Genomic DNA, 27,622 nt, shown 5'->3' with positions numbered 1-27,622 from the left:
GTTTCTATTTCATTAGCAAGATAATATGTGTTGTTTTTGGATTCATACCGTCCATCATGAGAGATGTATGCCAAGGAGCCATGTACCTTAGACGTACTGCAATTTGAAGTGTGTATCTTTAATGCATCCAATAGTGTATTCATATTTATATATACATGTATCTTGCTCGTAGTGTATTCATCGTTCTTATACCTCTTAATACTGCACTATTCCATATACATTTCCCACTGTATATGTCTTATGTATTTACAAATTTCACTTCACTTAAAATATGCACTCTGCACTGTGACCGCCTTTTTTGCACTTCTGGTTTTATGCTAAACTGCGTTTAGTTTTTAATAAGCACTTGTACTGTGCAAGGACGATAAAGTTGAATCTTATCTAAAAAAGACTTTTGCGTGTACTTTAAGTCGATGGGTGATATGAGGAGTTCTGCTCTTTGGAGGTGAGTGTGTGGCTCTTAAAAGAGCCTTTGTGTCGGTGGTTTCCAGCAGCTTTGCTTTACTTGGACTTTGGGGCCTTCTCGGTCTTCTTGGGCAGAAGAACAGCCTGGATGTTGGGCAGCACGCCGCCCTGAGCGATGGTCACTCCGCCCAGGAGTTTGTTGAGCTCCTCGTCGTTGCGGACGGCCAGCTGCAGGTGGCGGGGGATGATACGGCTCTTCTTGTTGTCGCGGGCGGCGTTTCCAGCCAGCTCCAGGATCTCAGCGGTGAGGTACTCCAGCACAGCCGCCAGGTAGACGGGGGCGCCGGCACCAACGCGATGTGCGTAGTTGCCTTTACGCAGCAGCCTGTGAACACGACCGACGGGGAACTGGAGCCCGGCGCGGGAAGAGCGAGTCTTTGCCTTCGCCCTGGCCTTTCCGCCGGTTTTACCTCTACCAGACATAATGGAACTAGATTGATTCCCTAAGACACGCCAGAAGAAACTGCGGTGAACAGCTCGAACCCTCGTTTATATATCCATGGATCGAGCGGGACGATTCATGCCAGACCAACCACAATAGAAGCCTCAGGCAGAGCAGCGGAGGACGGCCTGCACTTTTGTCCATTAAGCAGCGAGTACCTCAGGAGGAGCCTATCACCGATCAGGACCCGGGGATCTGGAGCAGCGTCACCATGTCACGGCTCTGCAGTTTATAAGCACAGTGTCTGTCAAGCGCTCCACTCTTTCTCCCGATCGCAGAGACAAGAAACAAAATGGCAAGAACCAAGCAGACCGCTCGTAAATCCACCGGAGGCAAAGCCCCCAGGAAGCAGCTGGCCACCAAGGCTGCGCGTAAGAGCGCCCCGGCTACCGGCGGCGTGAAGAAGCCTCACCGTTACAGGCCCGGTACCGTGGCTCTGAGAGAGATCCGTCGCTACCAGAAATCTACTGAGCTGCTGATCCGCAAGCTGCCCTTCCAGCGCCTGGTGAGAGAAATCGCTCAGGATTTCAAGACCGACCTGCGCTTCCAGAGCTCCGCTGTCATGGCTCTTCAGGAGGCCAGCGAGGCTTACCTGGTCGGCCTCTTTGAGGACACCAACCTGTGCGCCATCCACGCCAAGAGGGTTACCATCATGCCCAAGGACATCCAGCTGGCCCGCCGCATCCGCGGAGAGAGAGCTTAAACCACTGTTCCTCCACTGGCCATAACAACGGCTCTTTTAAGAGCCACTTCACTGCACTCAAGACAAAACTCCTCCGCTGCCCCGCTTCTAAGCACCGTCAATACATATAACACACTGAATAATTGACTGCAGAGTTCAAAGTAAATATCAATACCATTGAGGCTATACTTAATTCAATTACTTTATGTAAAGTAACCAAAGTATATTACAAATCTGTCTATAGATTTAAACATTTATCCATTTTAGTTTTACAACACGTTTTTAGTATTTCATAATACTACATAAGAGAGTTGACAGTAAAATATTATACATTTACATTAATAATATACATTAGTAGCTCTGCAAATAATACACATTGGAAAGTATGCAAGCTAAGACCTGGCCTGCTATTAATCTAATCATTAATATTGCTTAGTGATGGGAAGATCGGATCATTTTACCAACTTGGTTCTTTGCATCTCGTTCAGTAAAATGAACAAATCGTTTTTCAAGTCATTCATTCATTTCAATGCGGGAATTCCTGCATTAAATTAATGTATTATGACAGTTTGGATGATTTGAAATGGTCAATTATTATCAAATTAGCATTCAATTATCACGGCAAACAATTACGCTGCACTGAACTGTAAGTAAAGTACAAAAAGTTGAAATGACGAAACCTGTATTTATCACTTGTGAACAAATATCATTCAGGTCTTACTAAACCTAGTCACGCGAAAGTGAACGAGGTAAACAGATCCTTTCTGTTTCCCCTTCTGAGCCTATGCAGGTCACGTGGAAAATGAGCCAAAGACTCGTACCCGGCAGATGAACGAATCGTTCACCTCCCGACCGTGTCTTCAGCTCAATGATTTGTTCATCTGCCGGTTACGAGTCTTTGGAGCCTTTTTCACGTGACCTGCATCAGCCTAGGCAACAGTCCCGATGCGCGGCCAGGAGAACATGAACGATTCTCTCTTTGAGAGGACTCGTTACTCCCACGTCCTTGTAAGGATTTTTTTCAAAATGAATTGTTCACGTACGAAACATCGCTAATATTGCTACTTTCGCTTCACCTGTTAATTGGAACCATGGCCAGAGGTGCAATGAAATAAACTGTTTATTTGAAATGACATGACCTAGCCTTTTCTGAGAAACCCATCTACTCGGTGCAAACATTTATTAAACAGTATAAGTTATTTAAAAATGTGTCTTTGGTAAAACATGTCCCCCAGGGATTGGGGCTCTCATACACATGTGAAATATTTGCAGCCTTGAACATAATTGTAACAGTTGCCGTACAGTCATTCATCAACAGGACATGTTTACCCCAACGACATAGACCCGGATTGATCCCTGTCACTGCAATTGTACTTGCATTGATGCATCTTACCAACAGTCACACATTGATTTCCAAGGCAACCATATCAATGTCCTATTCCCACTCATTTCTCATTTAATACAAAAAGTCAAAAGGTTGTATCATTTATTTTGTAGAATATGTTTATGCTTCAGTGGAGTTTGCATTGTCTCTGCTGTTTTTGAAAAACTATTTGTCTCATCAGTGTTAGCTCTCAGTCAACCTGTCCATATGTTAACAAAACCACATTAATATTACAAATGAAGGCTTTAGTGTCAACCAACACACTGTGTATCCAGAATGTACACACATGTGCAGTATGTGAAAGTGTTTGTGTAGATTGGTGTGGGTAAATAGTAGCATGTAAACATGTTATTTGAACCATTCAAAAATACCTTATTTATGCATTACCTCAGGGGGGAATAAAAACACTTGAAATGTACACTTGAGTTATAATTTTCCAATATATATTTTTGTTTAAAACTATAATAATTACAATTTGAGGACAACAGGAGGGCTAAGGGAAAAATAATAACATTGGTTTGGTTTTTCGCTCAAGGTTGCCCAATATTCACAGAGTAGTAAGCACACACAGTATATTTGTCAAGATTGATAATTGATAATACTGCTTTAAAAAAAAAGGATTCCTCTGACCTTAAAGTCACAGTCATGTGTCGGCAACAACACAAGTTAACCTCAGGAGATTAGGGCCATGGTTAAATTATCAATGATATCATAGCAGCTGAAGAGGATGTGGCAGATCACTGATTTGAGAGAGAGGACAACACGTCCTGCAGTAGAAAAGTGCAATTGGATTTGAAAGAAACTATTTTCAATTCTAGAGGTTATGCAGGATGTATTCAATAGGCGTATCCTCTTCAATTGAATTCATCAAGGTTACAATATTAGTAAAGAGAGGCTGTTTCCATTTTGATGAACATCTCGTTAGAGTCAGGACAGTTTGTCTCCATAGAGAAAGTGTGTGGCTCTTAAAAGAGCCGTTGGTTTGATGTCTCCGCAAAGTTGTTTACTTGGAGCTGGTGTACTTGGTCACTGCCTTGGTGCCCTCAGACACGGCGTGTTTGGCCAGCTCCCCGGGCAGCAGCAGGCGGACGGCGGTCTGAATCTCCCTGGAGGTAATGGTGGAGCGCTTGTTGTAATGAGCCAGACGAGAGGCCTCACCGGCGATGCGCTCGAAGATGTCGCTCACGAAGGAGTTCATGATGCCCATGGCCTTGGAGGAAATCCCAGTGTCGGGGTGGACCTGCTTCAGCACCTTGTACACGTAGATGGCGTAGCTCTCCTTCCTGGACTTTCTCCTCTTCTTTCCGCCCTTGCCGGGGGCCTTCGCCACCGCTTTCTTGGAGCCCTTTTTGGGCGCTGGCTTCGCTACTTCAGGCATTGTCACGAGATTTGTTCGTTCAAATGAATACAGGCGTTGACGGCCAGGCTGTATATGAACACGTTACATGTAAAGCGGTATGTGCCGTTCCCTCTCTGTCATTGGCTGAATGTGGAGCGCCAGTGTAACAGCACGTGGGAGTGTCTCCATGTTCATGAGTCCATTATTCTGCTGGGGACAGAGGTTGAACTGTTGGGGGGTTAAGAAATGCAAGATGTCCCTGAAGCATATTATTATTTATGTTAGCATCACATACGTATCATTTAGAACAATCTGAACCAAGGCAACCTGATAAATACACAGCTCTAAATGATAAGGGAACACCGTGGAGAGGCGGTGGTCTAGTGGCAGAAACTTGGACTATGGGCAGAGAAGGTCTCTGGTTCGCCTCCACGGAGAGACAACAAAAGAAGAACCTGGATTGATCTGTCCAAAAATCCAAGAGTCTCCCTACCCTGTCTAGTGCCCCTGAGCAAGGCACCTTACTCCCCCAACATCTGCTCCCGAGCGCCATACATGGTCGCTCACTGCTCTGTGTCCTGCACCAGATGGGTTAAAAGCAGAGATTAAATTTCCCCACCTGCATGAGTGTGCCTTTGCATGTCTGTACATGTGTTTGGGACTAATAAATGCATCTTAATCTTAATCTTAATGTCACAGTAAAACACCAAGTCAGTTGGACTTCAGATTCATCAACCTTTCCATTTAGGAAGCCCAAGTGATTGTGAATGAATTTCACCGGTTTTTGTGCAAATGAAAGTGACAACAAGTGCAATAAAGAGGCACAAGCAAGACAACAACACAAAGGGAACAGTTTTATATGTGCTGGCCTTCGCTCTCTCCTCATCCTTCCTGACTGAATCTTCTGAAGTTTCATGCTCTGCTAGTGTCCTTGTCACTACCTGTAGCATTAGGCGGTCCCTGAAGTCCTATCAGGTAGCAGAGATAATCTAGCTCCTCCAGGATAGAACGGCCAAACGTGTAGGAGCAAGAAGGTTTGTTGTGTGCCGTAGAAGAGCATCAACCCATCAGCAGAACCGGTATCGGCTCCTTTGTGCGTGGAACATATACAGGTGTAGCTGGCCAACCGCCCTCCCAAAGAAAAGAAGGGAAAAAAATATGATTGTGATAAATTTTGCACATTTTTATTACAATGGTCATTATTATTTAAAATTGATTAAATTAGACACGTTATAGACACTTGGTCCTGCCTGCTGCCTCCGAATAGTATAGTCCAATTAGCTGCAGCGTCAAGACCTGTTTAATAGAGTACAGGGAGATTTCAGCCGGTAAAAAGTCACCTACATCACTCAGATAGACTTTCATAATAACACGTTGTCTTTCAAAGTGCATGCACTGCAATCCCCGACAGCACACACATGCACACAGGCCCTGGGAGCCCACTCACTCGCTCAGAGCAACACAGTGATATGTGAGGAGCGTTACCATGAACAATCTGGTGAGTGACTTTGTTGAAGAACAGTGGACACAGTTATAATACAAAGTTTCTCACTGGTAACATCTGGTTACACAACCAATCAAGTGCTGTGTTTTATTTTGAGTGTGTATTGCAATAGTGTCTCCATTAACCAGTGAGTGAGTCCATAGGTCAGTCAGTCAGGGTCCAGAAGGCTTCAGTGTAAGGCCGTTGCCAAACTCCCGCAGTACGAGGGAACGTCAGTGTTTAACGCACGCTGTGGTGTGCACGTAGAGGACCACTCCTGTGTTCTTCATAGCAGCAAATGTAGTTGCTCATTGTGAATTTAGTTATGCACTGAGTGCCTGTGTGTATATATATAAATGTGTGCGTGCGGATATGTGTGTGAGTGTCTGTGTATTCATGTTAATGTCTGTTTGTTAATCCATTTGAATTAAAATAGTAGTCAGATAATTGTTGTAACATGATGAATTTATTGAGCTTGACCAACATTTCAGTTTTTCTGGTTGTCTTACCACTCTCTCCACATGCTTGAGTGAAAGATGGAATGAATAATGTAACTACCTTAATTTGTGGCCAGATTGTTGTTGATGTCATAGTTATGTAGATACAGGGGGTTACTCGTTTTTCAACTATGTGGGTTTCTACACAGACTTGAAGCGTAAAGCGGCTGCGCTCTGCGCCTCAACATCCATTCAAAGCAAAAAACTGATCAGGTGCAGCACCTAATCAAACAGCTCTGTCCCTGTTCCTGAAAACAGATTTAAACAGTTTTTTACTCAACTTAATGTTCAACTGATCAAGTGTATGCAGCTCCATAGCTCATTTTCCAAACTCAGAACAGACAAGAAGCTGCAATAAAACGAGAGAAGCTGAGCTACTGGAAAACAAAGCTTCTGACCAGACATGTAAGAGAGTTCAACTGGTAGTGGACGTTGTTCCGGTATCTGGAGAGCAGCTCAGTCTGCCGGCTGCCTGCTGTTACTACAGTATATCGACACATGTATATATAAATAACAGTATGAACAAACTGTTTTTCAAGTGGCACTTACAAATTTGGAATTAAAGAGGAAACTACGATTTATAATGTTATTATTTGATGTTTTGTCATGAAATAACTTCAGAATCTTGACAATGTAAGACATCTACTCGGATAACAAGTTATTGTTGATAAGCAGAGGATATGAGCTCTCTTTGTCGAAGTGTGTGGCTCTTAAAAGAGCCGTTGTGTTGTTGGCCTGTTGGAAAGTAAGTTTATCCGCCGAAGCCGTACAGAGTGCGACCCTGTCTCTTCAGAGCATACACCACGTCCATGGCGGTGACGGTCTTCCTCTTGGCGTGCTCGGTGTAGGTGACAGCATCGCGGATCACGTTCTCAAGGAAAACCTTCAACACGCCGCGGGTCTCCTCGTAGATCAGACCGGAGATACGCTTCACTCCGCCACGGCGAGCCAGGCGGCGGATGGCGGGCTTGGTAATTCCCTGGATGTTATCACGGAGAACTTTGCGGTGACGCTTTGCGCCTCCTTTACCGAGGCCTTTTCCTCCCTTTCCTCGTCCAGACATCTTTCTTCAGTAAGATGAGATCTAGTCAATGCCCCGCTCCGCGGAACCACAGCCATTCATAGGCTGACTGAGGACCTGATAGAAGACAAAGGCAGGCGGGCATCTTCTTCCTCCGTGGCTTATCATGGCCGCTTAAGTCTATGGTGCGCTAGCGCCTCCACAGGTTTGGATGTAGGACGGTAGATATTAAAGTCTGACACTTTATCAGTTTTGAGTAGCCGTAGGACTGTAGCACGTTTCCATCAAGTAGGAATAGTGCCTGTGAAAAAGGCTTGGTTAGAAATAAGAGTATCATTAGGACTGATTGTGGAAGTACTTAGTCAATGTATGGATATTGAGCAAAACAGTGGTCACACAAAGACTCAGCTCACAATCTCTCCCTTAGCCCTCCTGTCATCCTCACATTTAAATTGTTTATCTTTTGAGTCCTTTTGACCCCAGCTATTAAAACCCTCCATAACATTATTAGAATAAAAATTGTAACCTAAGTGACCAAGTATGGTTTGTTTATTTGTTGATTACTTAAATAGCTTTTTATCTAAAACACAATCCCCAACCAAACGTGTTGGTTAAGTGTCCAGCAGTGTAAGCACTTGATGCTTGTCTGGCACTGTTTTTGACAGTGTTATGGACATGAACATGTAGTATAAGTCCGGGGTGACAGCGTGACTATGTTGCCCTTTCATTTGGCAACATTGGATACTGACCATCTTTAAAAGCACCTCATGTATGCTTGAAAGTGTTGTTGATTACAACCTGACATACGGCTGGATTCTGTTTTCCTATATTCATCTGGTTTGATTTGCAGATAAGGACATTGGATGAAATGGTCATGGTTTTCGTGGGGGTCTCCTTAACATTGTATTTTCAAACCCCCGCTACCCGTAGCTGTCCGTCAACAACGACGACAGCGTAATGAATGTCGCAGATTCAAAGTTCCCAAAACAGGCCTTATCAGACAGCTGCAAGTTTGAACAGCGATGTGAAGCACACTCATTTTAACCAGCTTCCAGATTAACACCAAGCAGCAAAGGTTACTAAAAGTCACTATGTGAGGGCTACACATTTCCCACACATATTCTTCCCAAACTGCCCCTGTCTAACAAACGGCATTTTGTTTAAAGTTGACTTTCATTGCCAGCTTCACAGACACGCACACATGGATAATACAGATTTCAGTCTTACAGAGGCGGTGACACTAGAGGCAGAAACTTGGACTATGGGCAGAAAAAGTCTCTGGTTCGTCTCTGGTTCGTCTCCACGGAGAAACCACAAAAAGACGAACCGATATTTATCTGTCAAAAAAATCCAGAGGATTCTCCGTACCCTGTCTAGTGCCCCTGAGCAAGGCACCTTACTCCCTCAACATTTGCTCCCCGAGCGCCGTACATGGTCGCTCACTGCTCTGTGTGTCCTGCACCAGATGGGTTAAAAGCAGAGGTTAATTTTCCCTCCCTGCATGAGTGTGCCTCTGCATGTCTGTGCATGTGTTTAGGACTAATAAATGCATCTTAACAAGCTCAACTAACCTCTGGGCAGAGGGACCATCTCTCAAATTTGTCTTTGCTTTCGTACCTTTGATTCATGAGTTAAAAACTATGAGATCAACAACAACACTGCTATTTTTGTTATGCTGGGGGGGACGGGGGCAATCATTGTTGGCATTTAAAGTATTGTGTGTTATGGTGTTTTTATATAAAGTAATATGTAAATAAAGTCTGTTTGAATGGATAAAATGAAATGTTTACAAGGCTACAATTTACACAACAAACACTGTGTTTATCACAAATGTACACACGTGTGCAGTATGTGAAAGTGTTTGTTGACACTAAGGCCTTCTTTTGTAATAGGAATGTGTTTTTGGCCATACAAATGTGAGAAGAATTGATCTATTGATCAATAGGTAACCTATTGACAGGTTTACAGAGATTTCTCACACACGGGTCAAATCGTTTTTCAGAAACGTTTGTCATGTTGAAATGATCTTTTTACAAAAATAATAATGATCAAAACATACAGAAACATGTATCCCAGTGTTAATATGATGAGCAAAAGGTGGTATTTACTAAGTAGAAACATTCTCAAATTCATTTACAGCTTAAACATTTTCTGGAAAATAAATGATGTAGCCTGTTAACTTTTGGTGTTAAATGAGAGAAAAGTGCCACAATATTAAGTGGACCATTGCTTGAGGTGAATATTGACAAATTCAACATGGATATGAACTGTACCGCTACTGACTCTCCAGCATCCTCACGGCTCTGATAGGAAGTCTGGCTCAACTTCACCAGGAGCCTCGGCCATCAGCTGTGTGTTTGCTACCTGCACAATTACTTGATTTTATTAAAAAGAGATCATCAGCAGGTGCTTGTTTTCACGAGGTGTCTCCGAGTGAACATGTGGAGCAGCTAGGAAACGGGTTTTGGTGGAGCTGTGGTGCTTTGGAACTCATTTTAGGAGAGAAACTAGTGGGAAAAGCCGCTGAGCAGCGCTGCTCACCGCGATGAACGGGTCGTGTTTGGAGGCTCCACCGACCAAATGCAGAGAGTATCAGAGCTCTTCATGACTTCAATATGAAGACAAATAAGTCCGCTACCTGCTTCCTCACTGTCAGCCTCCAGCACCGCTCACCCGCTGAGTTTTTACTCGTTTATCAGTGGAGAGAAAACACAAGTGTCTCGGCGTTCACACTGCACACGGGAGCCACGGCTCGACTGAGTCTCCACGGTTCTCATGGTGTGTTCAAGTACCGCCTCCCGATCGGGACTCTCCATCAGTCCGGTAACTCGCTCCGATAGTTCGTCGTTGATCTATACGCAAAGAGAAATATGGCAGAAGTCGCTCCAGCTCCCGCGCCAGCCGCCGCCAAGGTTAAAGCGGCCAAGAAGAAGGTCGTGAAACCGAAGACCGCCGGCCCTAGTGTCAGTGAGCTCATCGTGAAGGCCGTGGCCGCGTCCAAGGAGCGCAGTGGCGCGTCAGTGTCCGCCCTCAAGAAGGCTCTGGCTGCCGGAGGCTACGATGTGGAGAAGAACAATTCCCGCGTCAACACCACCATCAAGAAGCTGGTGGTCAGTGGGACCCTGGTCCAGACCAAGGGAACCGGGGCCACCGGCTCGTTCAAGATGAGCAAGAAGGTGGAGACCAAGGTCCAGAAGCCGGTGAAGAAGGCCGCTCCCAAAGCGAAGAAGCCCGCCGCCAAGAAACCCGCAGTGGCTAAAAAGCCCAAGTCGGCGGCAGCCAAGAAGCCAGCAGCCGCTAAAAAGTCCCCGAAGAAGGTGACCAAACCAGCAGCGGCCAAGACGCCCACCAAGAGCCCCAAGAAAGTGGCGAAGAGCCCCAAGAAGGTGGTGAAAAAGGCCCCTGCTGCCAAGAAAGCCCCCGCGAAGAAGGTCGCCAAACCCAAAGCGAAGAAGACCGCAGCCAAGAAGAAGTGAGCTGTACTCACAGTGAAACATGTCCATCCTGGTAAAAGGCTCTTTTAAGAGCCACACACATCTTTGCACAAAGAGCTGTTTCCTCATAAATCATCACCACTGGCCATAAATATATGAGAGACCGAGTTCTTAACTAAAGGGAGTCAAGTCTTTTGTTCAATGTTAAGATTTAGAAGTTAGTTCACATCAAATAATATAACACATAGCTCTAGACTCTGAGTGAAGGAGAGGCAGACTACTACTGACACACATACATCATGTAATATGATGTTCAGCGATATCCACTTTATTTCATTAACCATACTTCTTAAATAGTGTGCCTTTGTTGTTAGAGTTATAGTAGTTTCCTCGTGTCTTTCCTTGCTAAATATGTAAGTGACTGCTGCTTAGGAAAATGACAATTCCAACTTCACATCATATATATATGAATATGTACTGTAGTATCATCAGGCAGCCAACAGATGAAGCTGCTCTCCAAATGATGTGAACCGGAACAATGTCCACTACCAGACAAACTCTCCTCCATGTCCTGTCAGAAGCTTTGTTTTCCAGTCGCTCAGCTTCTCCTCTTTTTTTGCACCTGCTTGTTTGAGTCATACAAATGAGCTCTGTAGCTGCATCAACTTGATCAGTGGCTGTCATTAAACTAAAGTATTGAGGAACTGTCATCAGACACTGCAACACCAACAGAGGGAGTAGAGAGTTTTTCCAGGTGAGGCTTTTCTCAGATTTATGATTAGAACACTAAGATCATTTTTTCAGAGTAAAATAATATGTTTTTTAATCTTGTTTCAGGTCCATGGACAGTGATGTTTGTTTTGTTAAGGTGCTGCACTTCAACAGTTTGATGCCCAGAGGTTGTTGTGGAGCAGAGCGCAGCCACTTTACGCTTCAAGTCTGTGCAGAAACACACGTAGGTGAAAAATTAGATGACTGTATCTAGATAACTATAACAAAAAAAATGGTGTGACCACAAATGAAGCAAGTGTTGTCGACATTACTCAATCCACCTGTCACTCAAGCACATGGAGAGAATGGTAATAACACCAGAACCAACACATCTATGGTCAAGCAAAGTAAATCCATCATGTTGCTAAAATGGTCTGTCTTGTGTCTTAATACAAATAGATTAACAAACAGACATTAACATGAATACACAGACCGACATATCCCCAGACATGCATTCATATACACACACGGCCATTTAGAGCATAGATACATTCACACAGAGCCTATTTTTTTCTGCCTGATTATTTTTCTGACTGATCAATGACTGGCCCATGGGTCATCTCATGACCAGCATTAAACATTAGCTCACCTGATAAGGCCAAAGCTATTTGAGTTCAGTGAAGAAGACCCTGAGAAGTGGTTGAAAGCTCAGAAAAGAAGTGGAGCTTCTGGTTGAATTGATCAACATCACGCTCCTCTGGGGAACAAGAGTGAACGTCAGTGGTCAAAACGTTTAATGGAGGAGTCCAAACCATTCACCCCTTGGACAGAGCTCCATGCAGTGTCGTTCAGGACAGCCTCATCACTGTCACACCAGAAGAATCACAGGAGGGAAGTATACAATAATAATAATGATGGCTAATTTCCATTTAGCTGCTCCACTTCAATGGTCCTGAAGTTGTGTATGCTGGATCACTGTCATGTGTACTGGGGCACTTTATTACAACAGAGGACTTGGTCAATGTTTTGAATGAACACGAGATTCATGTGAAACACGTCTGTAATCCAACATGTGACCGGACACACGGCACCTAACTTTTCAAAGCTCATGTTACAGATTAAGCAAAGGTACCAGAGTGATTGTTTAGGACTACATTACTATCATATAATAGTTTGTAAAATGTGTAAGGAATAGATATGTTTACTTCTCACCCTAGATTTGCACAATGACAAATGTAAAGAGGGTGAATGTTGCATTAAATTTATTCTACCCACACTAGTTTCTATTTCATTAGCAAGATAATATGTGTTGTTTTTGGATTCATACAGTCCATCATGAGAGATGTATGCCAAGGAGCCATGTACCTTAGACGTACTGCAATTTGAAGTGTGTATCTTTAATGCATCCAATAGTGTATTCATATTTATATATACATGTATCTTGCTCGTAGTGTATTCATCGTTCTTATACCTCTTAATACTGCACTATTCCATATACATTTCCCACTGTATATGTCTTATGTATTTACAAATTTCACTTCACTTAAAATATGCACTCTGCACTGTGACCGCCTTTTTTGCACTTCTGGTTTTATGCTAAACTGCGTTTAGTTTTTAATAAGCACTTGTACTGTGCAAGGACGATAAAGTTGAATCTTATCTAAAAAAGACTTTTGCGTGTACTTTAAGTCGATGGGTGATATGAGGAGTTCTGCTCTTTGGAGGTGAGTGTGTGGCTCTTAAAAGAGCCTTTGTGTCGGTGGTTTCCAGCAGCTTTGCTTTACTTGGACTTTGGGGCCTTCTCGGTCTTCTTGGGCAGAAGAACAGCCTGGATGTTGGGCAGCACGCCGCCCTGAGCGATGGTCACTCCGCCCAGGAGTTTGTTGAGCTCCTCGTCGTTGCGGACGGCCAGCTGCAGGTGGCGGGGGATGATACGGCTCTTCTTGTTGTCGCGGGCGGCGTTTCCAGCCAGCTCCAGGATCTCAGCGGTGAGGTACTCCAGCACAGCCGCCAGGTAGACGGGGGCGCCGGCACCAACGCGATGTGCGTAGTTGCCTTTACGCAGCAGCCTGTGAACACGACCGACGGGGAACTGGAGCCCGGCGCGGGAAGAGCGAGTCTTTGCCTTCGCCCTGGCCTTTCCGCCGGTTTTACCTCTACCAGACATAATAGAAATAGATTGATTCCCTAAGACACGCCAGAAGAAACTGCGGTGAACAGCTCGAACCCTCGTTTATATATCCATGGATCGAGCGGGACGATTCATGCCAGACCAACCACAATAGAAGCCTCAGGCAGAGCAGCGGAGGACGGCCTGCACTTTTGTCCATTAAGCAGCGAGTACCTCAGGAGGAGCCTATCACCGATCAGGACCCGGGGATCTGGAGCAGCGTCACCATGTCACGGCTCTGCAGTTTATAAGCAGAGTGTCTGTCAAGCGCTCCACTCTTTCTCCCGATCGCAGAGACAAGAAACAAAATGGCAAGAACCAAGCAGACCGCTCGTAAATCCACCGGAGGCAAAGCCCCCAGGAAGCAGCTGGCCACCAAGGCTGCGCGTAAGAGCGCCCCGGCTACCGGCGGCGTGAAGAAGCCTCACCGTTACAGGCCCGGTACCGTGGCTCTGAGAGAGATCCGTCGCTACCAGAAATCTACTGAGCTGCTGATCCGCAAGCTGCCCTTCCAGCGCCTGGTGAGAGAAATCGCTCAGGATTTCAAGACCGACCTGCGCTTCCAGAGCTCCGCTGTCATGGCTCTTCAGGAGGCCAGCGAGGCTTACCTGGTCGGCCTCTTTGAGGACACCAACCTGTGCGCCATCCACGCCAAGAGGGTTACCATCATGCCCAAGGACATCCAGCTGGCCCGCCGCATCCGCGGAGAGAGAGCTTAAACCACTGTTCCTCCACTGGCCATAACAACGGCTCTTTTAAGAGCCACTTCACTGCACTCAAGACAAAACTCCTCCGCTGCCCCGCTTCTAAGCACCGTCGATACATATAACACACTGAATAATTGACTGCAGAGTTCAAAGTAAATATCAATACCATTGAGGCTATACTTAATTCAATTACTTTATGTAAAGTAACCAAAGTATATTACAAATCTGTCTATAGATTTAAACATTTATCCATTTTAGTTTTACAACACGTTTTTAGTATTTCATAATACTACATAAGAGAGTTGACAGTAAAATATTATACATTTACATTAATAATATACATTAGTAGCTCTGCAAATAATACACATTGGAAAGTATGCAAGCTAAGACCTGGCCTGCTATTAATCTAATCATTAATATTGCTTAGTGATGGGAAGATCGGATCATTTTACCAACTTGGTTCTTTGCATCTCGTTCAGTAAAATGAACAAATCGTTTTTCAAGTCATTCATTCATTTCAATGCGGGAATTCCTGCATTAAATTAATGTATTATGACAGGTTGGATGATTTGAAATGGTCAATTATTATCAAATTAGCATTTAATTATCACGGCAAACAATTACGCTGCACTGAACTGTAAGTAAAGTACAAAAAGTTGAAATGACGAAACCTGTATTTATCACTTGTGAACAAATATCATTCAGGTCTTACTAAACCTAGTCACGCGAAAGTGAACGAGGTAAACAGATCCTTTCTGTTTCCCCTTCTGAGCCTATGCAGGTCACGTGGAAAATGAGCCAAAGACTCGTACCCGGCAGATGAACGAATCGTTCACCTCCCGACCGTGTCTTCAGCTCAATGATTTGTTCATCTGCCGGTTACGAGTCTTTGGAGCCTTTTTCACGTGACCTGCATCAGCCTAGGCAACAGTCCCGATGCGCGGCCAGGAGAACATGAACGATTCTCTCTTTGAGAGGACTCGTTACTCCCACGTCCTTGTAAGGATTTTTTTCAAAATGAATTGTTCACGTACGAAACATCGCTAATATTGCTACTTTCGCTTCACCTGTTAATTGGAACCATGGCCAGAGGTGCAATGAAATAAACTGTTTATTTGAAATGACATGACCTAGCCTTTTCTGAGAAACCCATCTACTCGGTGCAAACATTTATTAAACAGTATAAGTTATTTAAAAATGTGTCTTTGGTAAAACATGTCCCCCAGGGATTGGGGCTCTCATACACATGTGAAATATTTGCAGCCTTGAACATAATTGTAACAGTTGCCGTACAGTCATTCATCAACAGGACATGTTTACCCCAACGACATAGACCCGGATTGATCCCTGTCACTGCAATTGTACTTGCATTGATGCATCTTACCAACAGTCACACATTGATTTCCAAGGCAACCATATCAATGTCCTATTCCCACTCATTTCTCATTTAATACAAAAAGTCAAAAGGTTGTATCATTTATTTTGTAGAATATGTTTATGCTTCAGTGGAGTTTGCATTGTCTCTGCTGTTTTTGAAAAACTATTTGTCTCATCAGTGTTAGCTCTCAGTCAACCTGTCCATATGTTAACAAAACCACATTAATATTACAAATGAAGGCTTTAGTGTCAACCAACACACTGTGTATCCAGAATGTACACACATGTGCAGTATGTGAAAGTGTTTGTGTAGATTGGTGTGGGTAAATAGTAGCATGTAAACATGTTATTTGAACCATTCAAAAATACCTTATTTATGCATTACCTCAGGGGGGAATAAAAACACTTGAAATGTACACTTGAGTTATAATTTTCCAATATATATTTTTGTTTAAAACTATAATAATTACAATTTGAGGACAACAGGAGGGCTAAGGGAAAAATAATAACATTGGTTTGGTTTTTCGCTCAAGGTTGCCCAATATTCACAGAGTAGTAAGCACACACAGTATATTTGTCAAGATTGATAATTGATAATACTGCTTTAAAAAAAAAGGATTCCTCTGACCTTAAAGTCACAGTCATGTGTCGGCAACAACACAAGTTAACCTCAGGAGATTAGGGCCATGGTCAAATTATCAATGATATCATAGCAGCTGAAGAGGATGTGGCAGATCACTGATTTGAGAGAGAGGACAACACGTCCTGCAGTAGAAAAGTGCAATTGGATTTGAAAGAAACTATTTTCAATTCTAGAGGTTATGCAGGATGTATTCAATAGGCGTATCCTCTTCAATTGAATTCATCAAGGTTACAATATTAGTAAAGAGAGGCTGTTTCCATTTTGATGAACATCTCGTTAGAGTCAGGACAGTTTGTCTCCATAGAGAAAGTGTGTGGCTCTTAAAAGAGCCGTTGGTTTGATGTCTCCGCAAAGTTGTTTACTTGGAGCTGGTGTACTTGGTCACTGCCTTGGTGCCCTCAGACACGGCGTGTTTGGCCAGCTCCCCGGGCAGCAGCAGGCGGACGGCGGTCTGAATCTCCCTGGAGGTAATGGTGGAGCGCTTGTTGTAATGAGCCAGACGAGAGGCCTCACCGGCGATGCGCTCGAAGATGTCGCTCACGAAGGAGTTCATGATGCCCATGGCCTTGGAGGAAATCCCAGTGTCGGGGTGGACCTGCTTCAGCACCTTGTACACGTAGATGGCGTAGCTCTCCTTCCTGGACTTTCTCCTCTTCTTTCCGCCCTTGCCGGGGGCCTTCGCCACCGCTTTCTTGGAGCCCTTTTTGGGCGCTGGCTTCGCTACTTCAGGCATTGTCACGAGATTTGTTCGTTCAAATGAATACAGGCGTTGACGGCCAGGCTGTATATGAACACGTTACATGTAAAGCGGTATGTGCCGTTCCCTCTCTGTCATTGGCTGAATGTGGAGCGCCAGTGTAACAGCACGTGGGAGTGTCTCCATGTTCATGAGTCCATTATTCTGCTGGGGACAGAGGTTGAACTGTTGGGGGGTTAAGAAATGCAAGATGTCCCTGAAGCATATTATTATTTATGTTAGCATCACATACGTATCATTTAGAACAATCTGAACCAAGGCAACCTGATAAATACACAGCTCTAAATGATAAGGGAACACCGTGGAGAGGCGGTGGTCTAGTGGCAGAAACTTGGACTATGGGCAGAGAAGGTCTCTGGTTCGCCTCCACGGAGAGACAACAAAAGAAGAACCTGGATTGATCTGTCCAAAAATCCAAGAGTCTCCCTACCCTGTCTAGTGCCCCTGAGCAAGGCACCTTACTCCCCCAACATCTGCTCCCGAGCGCCATACATGGTCGCTCACTGCTCTGTGTCCTGCACCAGATGGGTTAAAAGCAGAGATTAAATTTCCCCACCTGCATGAGTGTGCCTTTGCATGTCTGTACATGTGTTTGGGACTAATAAATGCATCTTAATCTTAATCTTAATGTCACAGTAAAACACCAAGTCAGTTGGACTTCAGATTCATCAACCTTTCCATTTAGGAAGCCCAAGTGATTGTGAATGAATTTCACCGGTTTTTGTGCAAATGAAAGTGACAACAAGTGCAATAAAGAGGCACAAGCAAGACAACAACACAAAGGGAACAGTTTTATATGTGCTGGCCTTCGCTCTCTCCTCATCCTTCCTGACTGAATCTTCTGAAGTTTCATGCTCTGCTAGTGTCCTTGTCACTACCTGTAGCATTAGGCGGTCCCTGAAGTCCTATCAGGTAGCAGAGATAATCTAGCTCCTCCAGGATAGAACGTCCAAACGTGTAGGAGCAAGAAGGTTTGTTGTGTGCCGTAGAAGAGCATCAACCCATCAGCAGAACCGGTATCGGCTCCTTTGTGCGTGGAACATATACAGGTGTAGCTGGCCAACCGCCCTCCCAAAGAAAAGAAGGGAAAAAAATATGATTGTGATAAATTTTGCACATTTTTATTACAATGGTCATTATTATTTAAAATTGATTAAATTAGACACGTTATAGACACTTGGTCCTGCCTGCTGCCTCCGAATAGTATAGTCCAATTAGCTGCAGCGTCAAGACCTGTTTAATAGAGTACAGGGAGATTTCAGCCGGTAAAAAGTCACCTACATCACTCAGATAGACTTTCATAATAACACGTTGTCTTTCAAAGTGCATGCACTGCAATCCCCGACAGCACACACATGCACACAGGCCCTGGGAGCCCACTCACTCGCTCAGAGCAACACAGTGATATGTGAGGAGCGTTACCATGAACAATCTGGTGAGTGACTTTGTTGAAGAACAGTGGACACAGTTATAATACAAAGTTTCTCACTGGTAACATCTGGTTACACAACCAATCAAGTGCTGTGTTTTATTTTGAGTGTGTATTGCAATAGTGTCTCCATTAACCAGTGAGTGAGTCCATAGGTCAGTCAGTCAGGGTCCAGAAGGCTTCAGTGTAAGGCCGTTGCCAAACTCCCGCAGTACGAGGGAACGTCAGTGTTTAACGCACGCTGTGGTGTGCACGTAGAGGACCACTCCTGTGTTCTTCATAGCAGCAAATGTAGTTGCTCATTGTGAATTTAGTTATGCACTGAGTGCCTGTGTGTATATATATAAATGTGTGCGTGCGGATATGTGTGTGAGTGTCTGTGTATTCATGTTAATGTCTGTTTGTTAATCCATTTGAATTAAAATAGTAGTCAGATAATTGTTGTAACATGATGAATTTATTGAGCTTGACCAACATTTCAGTTTTTCTGGTTGTCTTACCACTCTCTCCACATGCTTGAGTGAAAGATGGAATGAATAATGTAACTACCTTAATTTGTGGCCAGATTGTTGTTGATGTCATAGTTATGTAGATACAGGGGGTTACTCGTTTTTCAACTATGTGGGTTTCTACACAGACTTGAAGCGTAAAGCGGCTGCGCTCTGCGCCTCAACATCCATTCAAAGCAAAAAACTGATCAGGTGCAGCACCTAATCAAACAGCTCTGTCCCTGTTCCTGAAAACAGATTTAAACAGTTTTTTACTCAACTTAATGTTCAACTGATCAAGTGTATGCAGCTCCATAGCTCATTTTCCAAACTCAGAACAGACAAGAAGCTGCAATAAAACGAGAGAAGCTGAGCTACTGGAAAACAAAGCTTCTGACCAGACATGTAAGAGAGTTCAACTGGTAGTGGACGTTGTTCCGGTATCTGGAGAGCAGCTCAGTCTGCCGGCTGCCTGCTGTTACTACAGTATATCGACACATGTATATATAAATAACAGTATGAACAAACTGTTTTTCAAGTGGCACTTACAAATTTGGAATTAAAGAGGAAACTACGATTTATAATGTTATTATTTGATGTTTTGTCATGAAATAACTTCAGAATCTTGACAATGTAAGACATCTACTCGGATAACAAGTTATTGTTGATAAGCAGAGGATATGAGCTCTCTTTGTCGAAGTGTGTGGCTCTTAAAAGAGCCGTTGTGTTGTTGGCCTGTTGGAAAGTAAGTTTATCCGCCGAAGCCGTACAGAGTGCGACCCTGTCTCTTCAGAGCATACACCACGTCCATGGCGGTGACGGTCTTCCTCTTGGCGTGCTCGGTGTAGGTGACAGCATCGCGGATCACGTTCTCAAGGAAAACCTTCAACACGCCGCGGGTCTCCTCGTAGATCAGACCGGAGATACGCTTCACTCCGCCACGGCGAGCCAGGCGGCGGATGGCGGGCTTGGTAATTCCCTGGATGTTATCACGGAGAACTTTGCGGTGACGCTTTGCGCCTCCTTTACCGAGGCCTTTTCCTCCCTTTCCTCGTCCAGACATCTTTCTTCAGTAAGATGAGATCTAGTCAATGCCCCGCTCCGCGGAACCACAGCCATTCATAGGCTGACTGAGGACCTGATAGAAGACAAAGGCAGGCGGGCATCTTCTTCCTCCGTGGCTTATCATGGCCGCTTAAGTCTATGGTGCGCTAGCGCCTCCACAGGTTTGGATGTAGGACGGTAGATATTAAAGTCTGACACTTTATCAGTTTTGAGTAGCCGTAGGACTGTAGCACGTTTCCATCAAGTAGGAATAGTGCCTGTGAAAAAGGCTTGGTTAGAAATAAGAGTATCATTAGGACTGATTGTGGAAGTACTTAGTCAATGTATGGATATTGAGCAAAACAGTGGTCACACAAAGACTCAGCTCACAATCTCTCCCTTAGCCCTCCTGTCATCCTCACATTTAAATTGTTTATCTTTTGAGTCCTTTTGACCCCAGCTATTAAAACCCTCCATAACATTATTAGAATAAAAATTGTAACCTAAGTGACCAAGTATGGTTTGTTTATTTGTTGATTACTTAAATAGCTTTTTATCTAAAACACAATCCCCAACCAAACGTGTTGGTTAAGTGTCCAGCAGTGTAAGCACTTGATGCTTGTCTGGCACTGTTTTTGACAGTGTTATGGACATGAACATGTAGTATAAGTCCGGGGTGACAGCGTGACTATGTTGCCCTTTCATTTGGCAACATTGGATACTGACCATCTTTAAAAGCACCTCATGTATGCTTGAAAGTGTTGTTGATTACAACCTGACATACGGCTGGATTCTGTTTTCCTATATTCATCTGGTTTGATTTGCAGATAAGGACATTGGATGAAATGGTCATGGTTTTCGTGGGGGTCTCCTTAACATTGTATTTTCAAACCCCCGCTACCCGTAGCTGTCCGTCAACAACGACGACAGCGTAATGAATGTCGCAGATTCAAAGTTCCCAAAACAGGCCTTATCAGACAGCTGCAAGTTTGAACAGCGATGTGAAGCACACTCATTTTAACCAGCTTCCAGATTAACACCAAGCAGCAAAGGTTACTAAAAGTCACTATGTGAGGGCTACACATTTCCCACACATATTCTTCCCAAACTGCCCCTGTCTAACAAACGGCATTTTGTTTAAAGTTGACTTTCATTGCCAGCTTCACAGACACGCACACATGGATAATACAGATTTCAGTCTTACAGAGGCGGTGACACTAGAGGCAGAAACTTGGACTATGGGCAGAAAAGGTCTCTGGTTCGTCTCTGGTTCGTCTCCACGGAGAAACCACAAAAAGACGAACCGATATTTATCTGTCAAAAAAATCCAGAGGATTCTCCGTACCCTGTCTAGTGCCCCTGAGCAAGGCACCTTACTCCCTCAACATTTGCTCCCCGAGCGCCGTACATGGTCGCTCACTGCTCTGTGTGTCCTGCACCAGATGGGTTAAAAGCAGAGGTTAATTTTCCCTCCCTGCATGAGTGTGCCTCTGCATGTCTGTGCATGTGTTTAGGACTAATAAATGCATCTTAACAAGCTCAACTAACCTCTGGGCAAGAGGGACCATCTCTCAAATTTGTCTTTGCTTTCGTACCTTTGATTCATGAGTTAAAAACTATGAGATCAACAACAACACTGCTATTTTTGTTATGCTGGGGGGGACGGGGGCAATCATTGTTGGCATTTAAAGTATTGTGTGTTATGGTGTTTTTATATAAAGTAATATGTAAATAAAGTCTGTTTGAATGGATAAAATGAAATGTTTACAAGGCTACAATTTACACAACAAACACTGTGTTTATCACAAATGTACACACGTGTGCAGTATGTGAAAGTGTTTGTTGACACTAAGGCCTTCTTTTGTAATAGGAATGTGTTTTTGGCCATACAAATGTGAGAAGAATTGATCTATTGATCAATAGGTAACCTATTGACAGGTTTACAGAGATTTCTCACACACGGGTCAAATCGTTTTTCAGAAACGTTTGTCATGTTGAAATGATCTTTTTACAAAAATAATAATGATCAAAACATACAGAAACATGTATCCCAGTGTTAATATGATGAGCAAAAGGTGGTATTTACTAAGTAGAAAAATTCTCAAATTCATTTACAGCTTAAACATTTTCTGGAAAATAAATGATGTAGCCTGTTAACTTTTGGTGTTAAATGAGAGAAAAGTGCCACAATATTAAGTGGACCATTGCTTGAGGTGAATATTGACAAATTCAACATGGATATGAACTGTACCGCTACTGACTCTCCAGCATCCTCAGAATGAAACGTTCACGGCTCTGATAGGAAGTCTGGCTCAACTTCACCAGGAGCCTCGGCCATCAGCTGTGTGTTTGCTACCTGCACAATTACTTGATTTTATTAAAAAGAGATCATCAGCAGGTGCTTGTTTTCACGAGGTGTCTCCGAGTGAACATGTGGAGCAGCTAGGAAACGGGTTTTGGTGGAGCTGTGGTGCTTTGGAACTCATTTTAGGAGAGAAACTAGTGGGAAAAGCCGCTGAGCAGCGCTGCTCACCGCGATGAACGGGTCGTGTTTGGAGGCTCCACCGACCAAATGCAGAGAGTATCAGAGCTCTTCATGACTTCAATATGAAGACAAATAAGTCCGCTACCTGCTTCCTCACTGTCAGCCTCCAGCACCGCTCACCCGCTGAGTTTTTACTCGTTTATCAGTGGAGAGAAAACACAAGTGTCTCGGCGTTCACACTGCACACGGGAGCCACGGCTCGACTGAGTCTCCACGGTTCTCATGGTGTGTTCAAGTACCGCCTCCCGATCGGGACTCTCCATCAGTCCGGTAACTCGCTCCGATAGTTCGTCGTTGATCTATACGCAAAGAGAAATATGGCAGAAGTCGCTCCAGCTCCCGCGCCAGCCGCCGCCAAGGTTAAAGCGGCCAAGAAGAAGGTCGTGAAACCGAAGACCGCCGGCCCTAGTGTCAGTGAGCTCATCGTGAAGGCCGTGTCCGCGTCCAAGGAGCGCAGTGGCGCGTCAGTGTCCGCCCTCAAGAAGGCTCTGGCTGCCGGAGGCTACGATGTGGAGAAGAACAATTCCCGCGTCAACACCACCATCAAGAAGCTGGTGGTCAGTGGGACCCTGGTCCAGACCAAGGGAACCGGGGCCACCGGCTCGTTCAAGATGAGCAAGAAGGTGGAGACCAAGGTCCAGAAGCCGGTGAAGAAGGCCGCTCCCAAAGCGAAGAAGCCCGCCGCCAAGAAACCCGCAGTGGCTAAAAAGCCCAAGTCGGCGGCAGCCAAGAAGCCAGCAGCCGCTAAAAAGTCCCCGAAGAAGGTGACCAAACCAGCAGCGGCCAAGACGCCCACCAAGAGCCCCAAGAAGGTGGCGAAGAGCCCCAAGAAAGTGGCGAAGAGCCCCAAGAAGGTGGTGAAAAAGGCCCCTGCTGCCAAGAAAGCCCCCGCGAAGAAGGTCGCCAAACCCAAAGCGAAGAAGACCGCAGCCAAGAAGAAGTGAGCTGTACTCACAGTGAAACATGTCCATCCTGGTAAAAGGCTCTTTTAAGAGCCACACACATCTTTGCACAAAGAGCTGTTTCCTCATAAATCATCACCACTGGCCATAAATATATGAGAGACCGAGTTCTTAACTAAAGGGAGTCAAGTCTTTTGTTCAATGTTAAGATTTAGAAGTTAGTTCACATCAAATAATATAACACATAGCTCTAGACTCTGAGTGAAGGAGAGGCAGACTACTACTGACACACATACATCATGTAATATGATGTTCAGCGATATCCACTTTATTTCATTAACCATACTTCTTAAATAGTGTGCCTTTGTTGTTAGAGTTATAGTAGTTTCCTCGTGTCTTTCCTTGCTAAATATGTAAGTGACTGCTGCTTAGGAAAATGACAATTCCAACTTCACATCATATATATATGAATATGTACTGTAGTATCATCAGGCAGCCAACAGATGAAGCTGCTCTCCAAATGATGTGAACCGGAACAACGTCCACTACCAGACAAACTCTCCTCCATGTCCTGTCAGAAGCTTTGTTTTCCAGTCGCTCAGCTTCTCCTCTTTTTTTGCACCTGCTTGTTTGAGTCATACAAATGAGCTCTGTAGCTGCATCAACTTGATCAGTGGCTGTCATTAAACTAAAGTATTGAGGAACTGTCATCAGACACTGCAACACCAACAGAGGGAGTAGAGAGTTTTTCCAGGTGAGGCTTTTCTCAGATTTATGATTAGAACACTAAGATCATTTTTTCAGAGTAAAATAATATGTTTTTTAATCTTGTTTCAGGTCCATGGACAGTGATGTTTGTTTTGTTAAGGTGCTGCACTTCAACAGTTTGATGCCCAGAGGTTGTTGTGGAGCAGAGCGCAGCCACTTTACGCTTCAAGTCTGTGCAGAAACACACGTAGGTGAAAAATTAGATGACTGTATCTAGATAACTATAACAAAAAAAATGGTGTGACCACAAATGAAGCAAGTGTTGTCGACATTACTCAATCCACCTGTCACTCAAGCACATGGAGAGAATGGTAATAACACCAGAACCAACACATCTATGGTCAAGCAAAGTAAATCCATCATGTTGCTAAAATGGTCTGTCTTGTGTCTTAATACAAATAGATTAACAAACAGACATTAACATGAATACACAGACCGACATATCCCCAGACATGCATTCATATACACACACGGCCATTTAGAGCATAGATACATTCACACAGAGCCTATTTTTTTCTGCCTGATTATTTTTCTGACTGATCAATGACTGGCCCATGGGTCATCTCATGACCAGCATTAAACATTAGCTCACCTGATAAGGCCAAAGCTATTTGAGTTCAGTGAAGAAGACCCTGAGAAGTGGTTGAAAGCTCAGAAAAGAAGTGGAGCTTCTGGTTGAATTGATCAAAGTCACGCTCCTCTGGGGAACAAGAGTGAACGTCAGTGGTCAAAACGTTTAATGGAGGAGTCCAAACCATTCACCCCTTGGACAGAGCTCCATGCAGTGTCGTTCAGGACAGCCTCATCACTGTCACACCAGAAGAATCACAGGAGGGAAGTATACAATAATAATAATGATGGCTAATTTCCATTTAGCTGCTCCACTTCAATGGTCCTGAAGTTGTGTATGCTGGATCACTGTCATGTGTACTGGGGCACTTTATTACAACAGAGGACTTGGTCAATGTTTTGAATGAACACGAGATTCATGTGAAACACGTCTGTAATCCAACATGTGACCGGACACACGGCACCTAACTTTTCAAAGCTCATGTTACAGATTAAGCAAAGGTACCAGAGTGATTGTTTAGGACTACATTACTATCATATAATAGTTTGTAAAATGTGTAAGGAATAGATATGTTTACTTCTCACCCTAGATTTGCACAATGACAAATGTAAAGAGGGTGAATGTTGCATTAAATTTATTCTACCCACACTAGTTTCTAATTCATTAGCAAGATAATATGTGTTGTTTTTGGATTCATACCGTCCATCATGAGAGATGTATGCCAAGGAGCCATGTACCTTAGACGTACTGCAATTTGAAGTGTGTATCTTTATGCATCCAATAGTGTATTCATATTTATATATACATGTATCTTGCTCGTAGTGTATTCATCGTTCTTATACCTCTTAATACTGCACTATTCCATATACATTTCCCACTGTATATGTCTTATGTATTTACAAATTTCACTTCACTTAAAATATGCACTCTGCACTGTGACCGCCTTTTTTGCACTTCTGGTTTTATGCTAAACTGCGTTTAGTTTTTAATAAGCACTTGTACTGTGCAAGGACGATAAAGTTGAATCTTATCTGAAAAAGACTTTTGCGTGTACTTTAAGTCGATGGGTGATATGAGGAGTTCTGCTCTTTGGAGGTGAGTGTGTGGCTCTTAAAAGAGCCTTTGTGTCGGTGGTTTCCAGCAGCTTTGCTTTACTTGGACTTTGGGGCCTTCTCGGTCTTCTTGGGCAGAAGAACAGCCTGGATGTTGGGCAGCACGCCGCCCTGAGCGATGGTCACTCCGCCCAGGAGTTTGTTGAGCTCCTCGTCGTTGCGGACGGCCAGCTGCAGGTGGCGGGGGATGATACGGCTCTTCTTGTTGTCGCGGGCGGCGTTTCCAGCCAGCTCCAGGATCTCAGCGGTGAGGTACTCCAGCACAGCCGCCAGGTAGACGGGGGCGCCGGCACCAACGCGATGTGCGTAGTTGCCTTTACGCAGCAGCCTGTGAACACGACCGACGGGGAACTGGAGCCCGGCGCGGGAAGAGCGAGTCTTTGCCTTCGCCCTGGCCTTTCCGCCGGTTTTACCTCTACCAGACATAATGGAACTAGATTGATTCCCTAAGACACGCCAGAAGAAACTGCGGTGAACAGCTCGAACCCTCGTTTATATATCCATGGATCGAGCGGGACGATTCATGCCAGACCAACCACAATAGAAGCCTCAGGCAGAGCAGCGGAGGACGGCCTGCACTTTTGTCCATTAAGCAGCGAGTACCTCAGGAGGAGCCTATCACCGATCAGGACCCGGGGATCTGGAGCAGCGTCACCATGTCACGGCTCTGCAGTTTATAAGCACAGTGTCTGTCAAGCGCTCCACTCTTTCTCCCGATCGCAGAGACAAGAAACAAAATGGCAAGAACCAAGCAGACCGCTCGTAAATCCACCGGAGGCAAAGCCCCCAGGAAGCAGCTGGCCACCAAGGCTGCGCGTAAGAGCGCCCCGGCTACCGGCGGCGTGAAGAAGCCTCACCGTTACAGGCCCGGTACCGTGGCTCTGAGAGAGATCCGTCGCTACCAGAAATCTACTGAGCTGCTGATCCGCAAGCTGCCCTTCCAGCGCCTGGTGAGAGAAATCGCTCAGGATTTCAAGACCGACCTGCGCTTCCAGAGCTCCGCTGTCATGGCTCTTCAGGAGGCCAGCGAGGCTTACCTGGTCGGCCTCTTTGAGGACACCAACCTGTGCGCCATCCACGCCAAGAGGGTTACCATCATGCCCAAGGACATCCAGCTGGCCCGCCGCATCCGCGGAGAGAGAGCTTAAACCACTGTTCCTCCACTGGCCATAACAACGGCTCTTTTAAGAGCCACTTCACTGCACTCAAGACAAAACTCCTCCGCCGCCCCGCTTCTAAGCACCGTCAATACATATAACACACTGAATAATTGACTGCAGAGTTCAAAGTAAATATCAATACCATTGAGGCTATACTTAATTCAATTACTTTATGTAAAGTAACCAAAGTATATTACAAATCTGTCTATAGATTTAAACATTTATCCATTTTAGTTTTACAACACGTTTTTAGTATTTCATAATACTACATAAGAGAGTTGACAGTAAAATATTATACATCTACATTAATAATATACATTAGTAGCTCTGCAAATAATACACATTGGAAAGTATGCAAGCTAAGACCTGGCCTGCTATTAATCTAATCATTAATATTGCTTAGTGATGGGAAGATCGGATCATTTTACCAACTTGGTTCTTTGCATCTCGTTCAGTAAAATGAACAAATCGTTTTTCAAGTCATTCATTCA

At 44.4% G+C, this 27,622-nt stretch overlaps 7 protein-coding genes across 7 annotated transcripts; 3 read left to right on the top strand and 4 right to left on the bottom strand.

The window, feature by feature from the left end:
• Positions 1-501: 501 nt before the first annotated feature.
• LOC133962413 (histone H2AX-like) lies at positions 502-13,796 on the bottom strand. Its single transcript, XM_062398010.1, has 3 exons — positions 13,243-13,796; positions 1,066-1,077; positions 502-895 (listed from the first exon to the last, which is right to left on the bottom strand). The coding sequence occupies exons 1-3, from the start codon at positions 13,623-13,625 to the stop codon at positions 502-504; spliced, it is 789 nt and encodes a 262-aa protein (XP_062253994.1). The 5' UTR covers positions 13,626-13,796.
• On the top strand, positions 1,189-1,752 carry LOC133962414 (histone H3). Its single transcript, XM_062398012.1, has one exon. It carries the CDS (start codon positions 1,200-1,202, stop codon positions 1,608-1,610), a length of 411 nt encoding a protein of 136 aa, XP_062253996.1. The 5' UTR covers positions 1,189-1,199; the 3' UTR covers positions 1,611-1,752.
• Positions 2,890-4,361, bottom strand: LOC133962416 (histone H2B-like). The gene has a single exon (XM_062398014.1). The coding sequence runs from the start codon at positions 4,349-4,351 to the stop codon at positions 3,977-3,979; it is 375 nt and encodes a 124-aa protein (XP_062253998.1). The 5' UTR covers positions 4,352-4,361; the 3' UTR covers positions 2,890-3,976.
• Positions 13,797-13,931: 135 nt separating the features above from the next.
• Positions 13,932-14,357, top strand: LOC133962415 (histone H3). The gene has a single exon (XM_062398013.1). It carries the CDS (start codon positions 13,937-13,939, stop codon positions 14,345-14,347), a length of 411 nt encoding a protein of 136 aa, XP_062253997.1. The 5' UTR covers positions 13,932-13,936; the 3' UTR covers positions 14,348-14,357.
• Positions 14,358-15,626: 1,269 nt separating this feature from the next.
• LOC133961985 (histone H2B-like) lies at positions 15,627-17,098 on the bottom strand. The gene has a single exon (XM_062397413.1). The coding sequence runs from the start codon at positions 17,086-17,088 to the stop codon at positions 16,714-16,716; it is 375 nt and encodes a 124-aa protein (XP_062253397.1). The 5' UTR covers positions 17,089-17,098; the 3' UTR covers positions 15,627-16,713.
• An 8,912-nt stretch (positions 17,099-26,010) lies between these two features.
• LOC133962283 (histone H2A-like) lies at positions 26,011-26,403 on the bottom strand. The gene has a single exon (XM_062397821.1). It carries the CDS (start codon positions 26,395-26,397, stop codon positions 26,011-26,013), a length of 387 nt encoding a protein of 128 aa, XP_062253805.1. The 5' UTR covers positions 26,398-26,403.
• Positions 26,404-26,697: 294 nt separating this feature from the next.
• LOC133962408 (histone H3) lies at positions 26,698-27,129 on the top strand. Its single transcript, XM_062398006.1, has one exon. It carries the CDS (start codon positions 26,709-26,711, stop codon positions 27,117-27,119), a length of 411 nt encoding a protein of 136 aa, XP_062253990.1. The 5' UTR covers positions 26,698-26,708; the 3' UTR covers positions 27,120-27,129.
• Positions 27,130-27,622: the final 493 nt, after the last annotated feature.

Source organism: Platichthys flesus, chromosome 10 (assembly GCF_949316205.1).
Source record: "Platichthys flesus chromosome 10, fPlaFle2.1, whole genome shotgun sequence".
In the NCBI taxonomy this organism is placed as follows: Eukaryota; Metazoa; Chordata; class Actinopteri; order Pleuronectiformes; family Pleuronectidae; genus Platichthys; species Platichthys flesus.
Note: the sequence above shows the minus strand (reverse complement) of the source record. Positions and strands in the feature narration are given on the sequence as shown.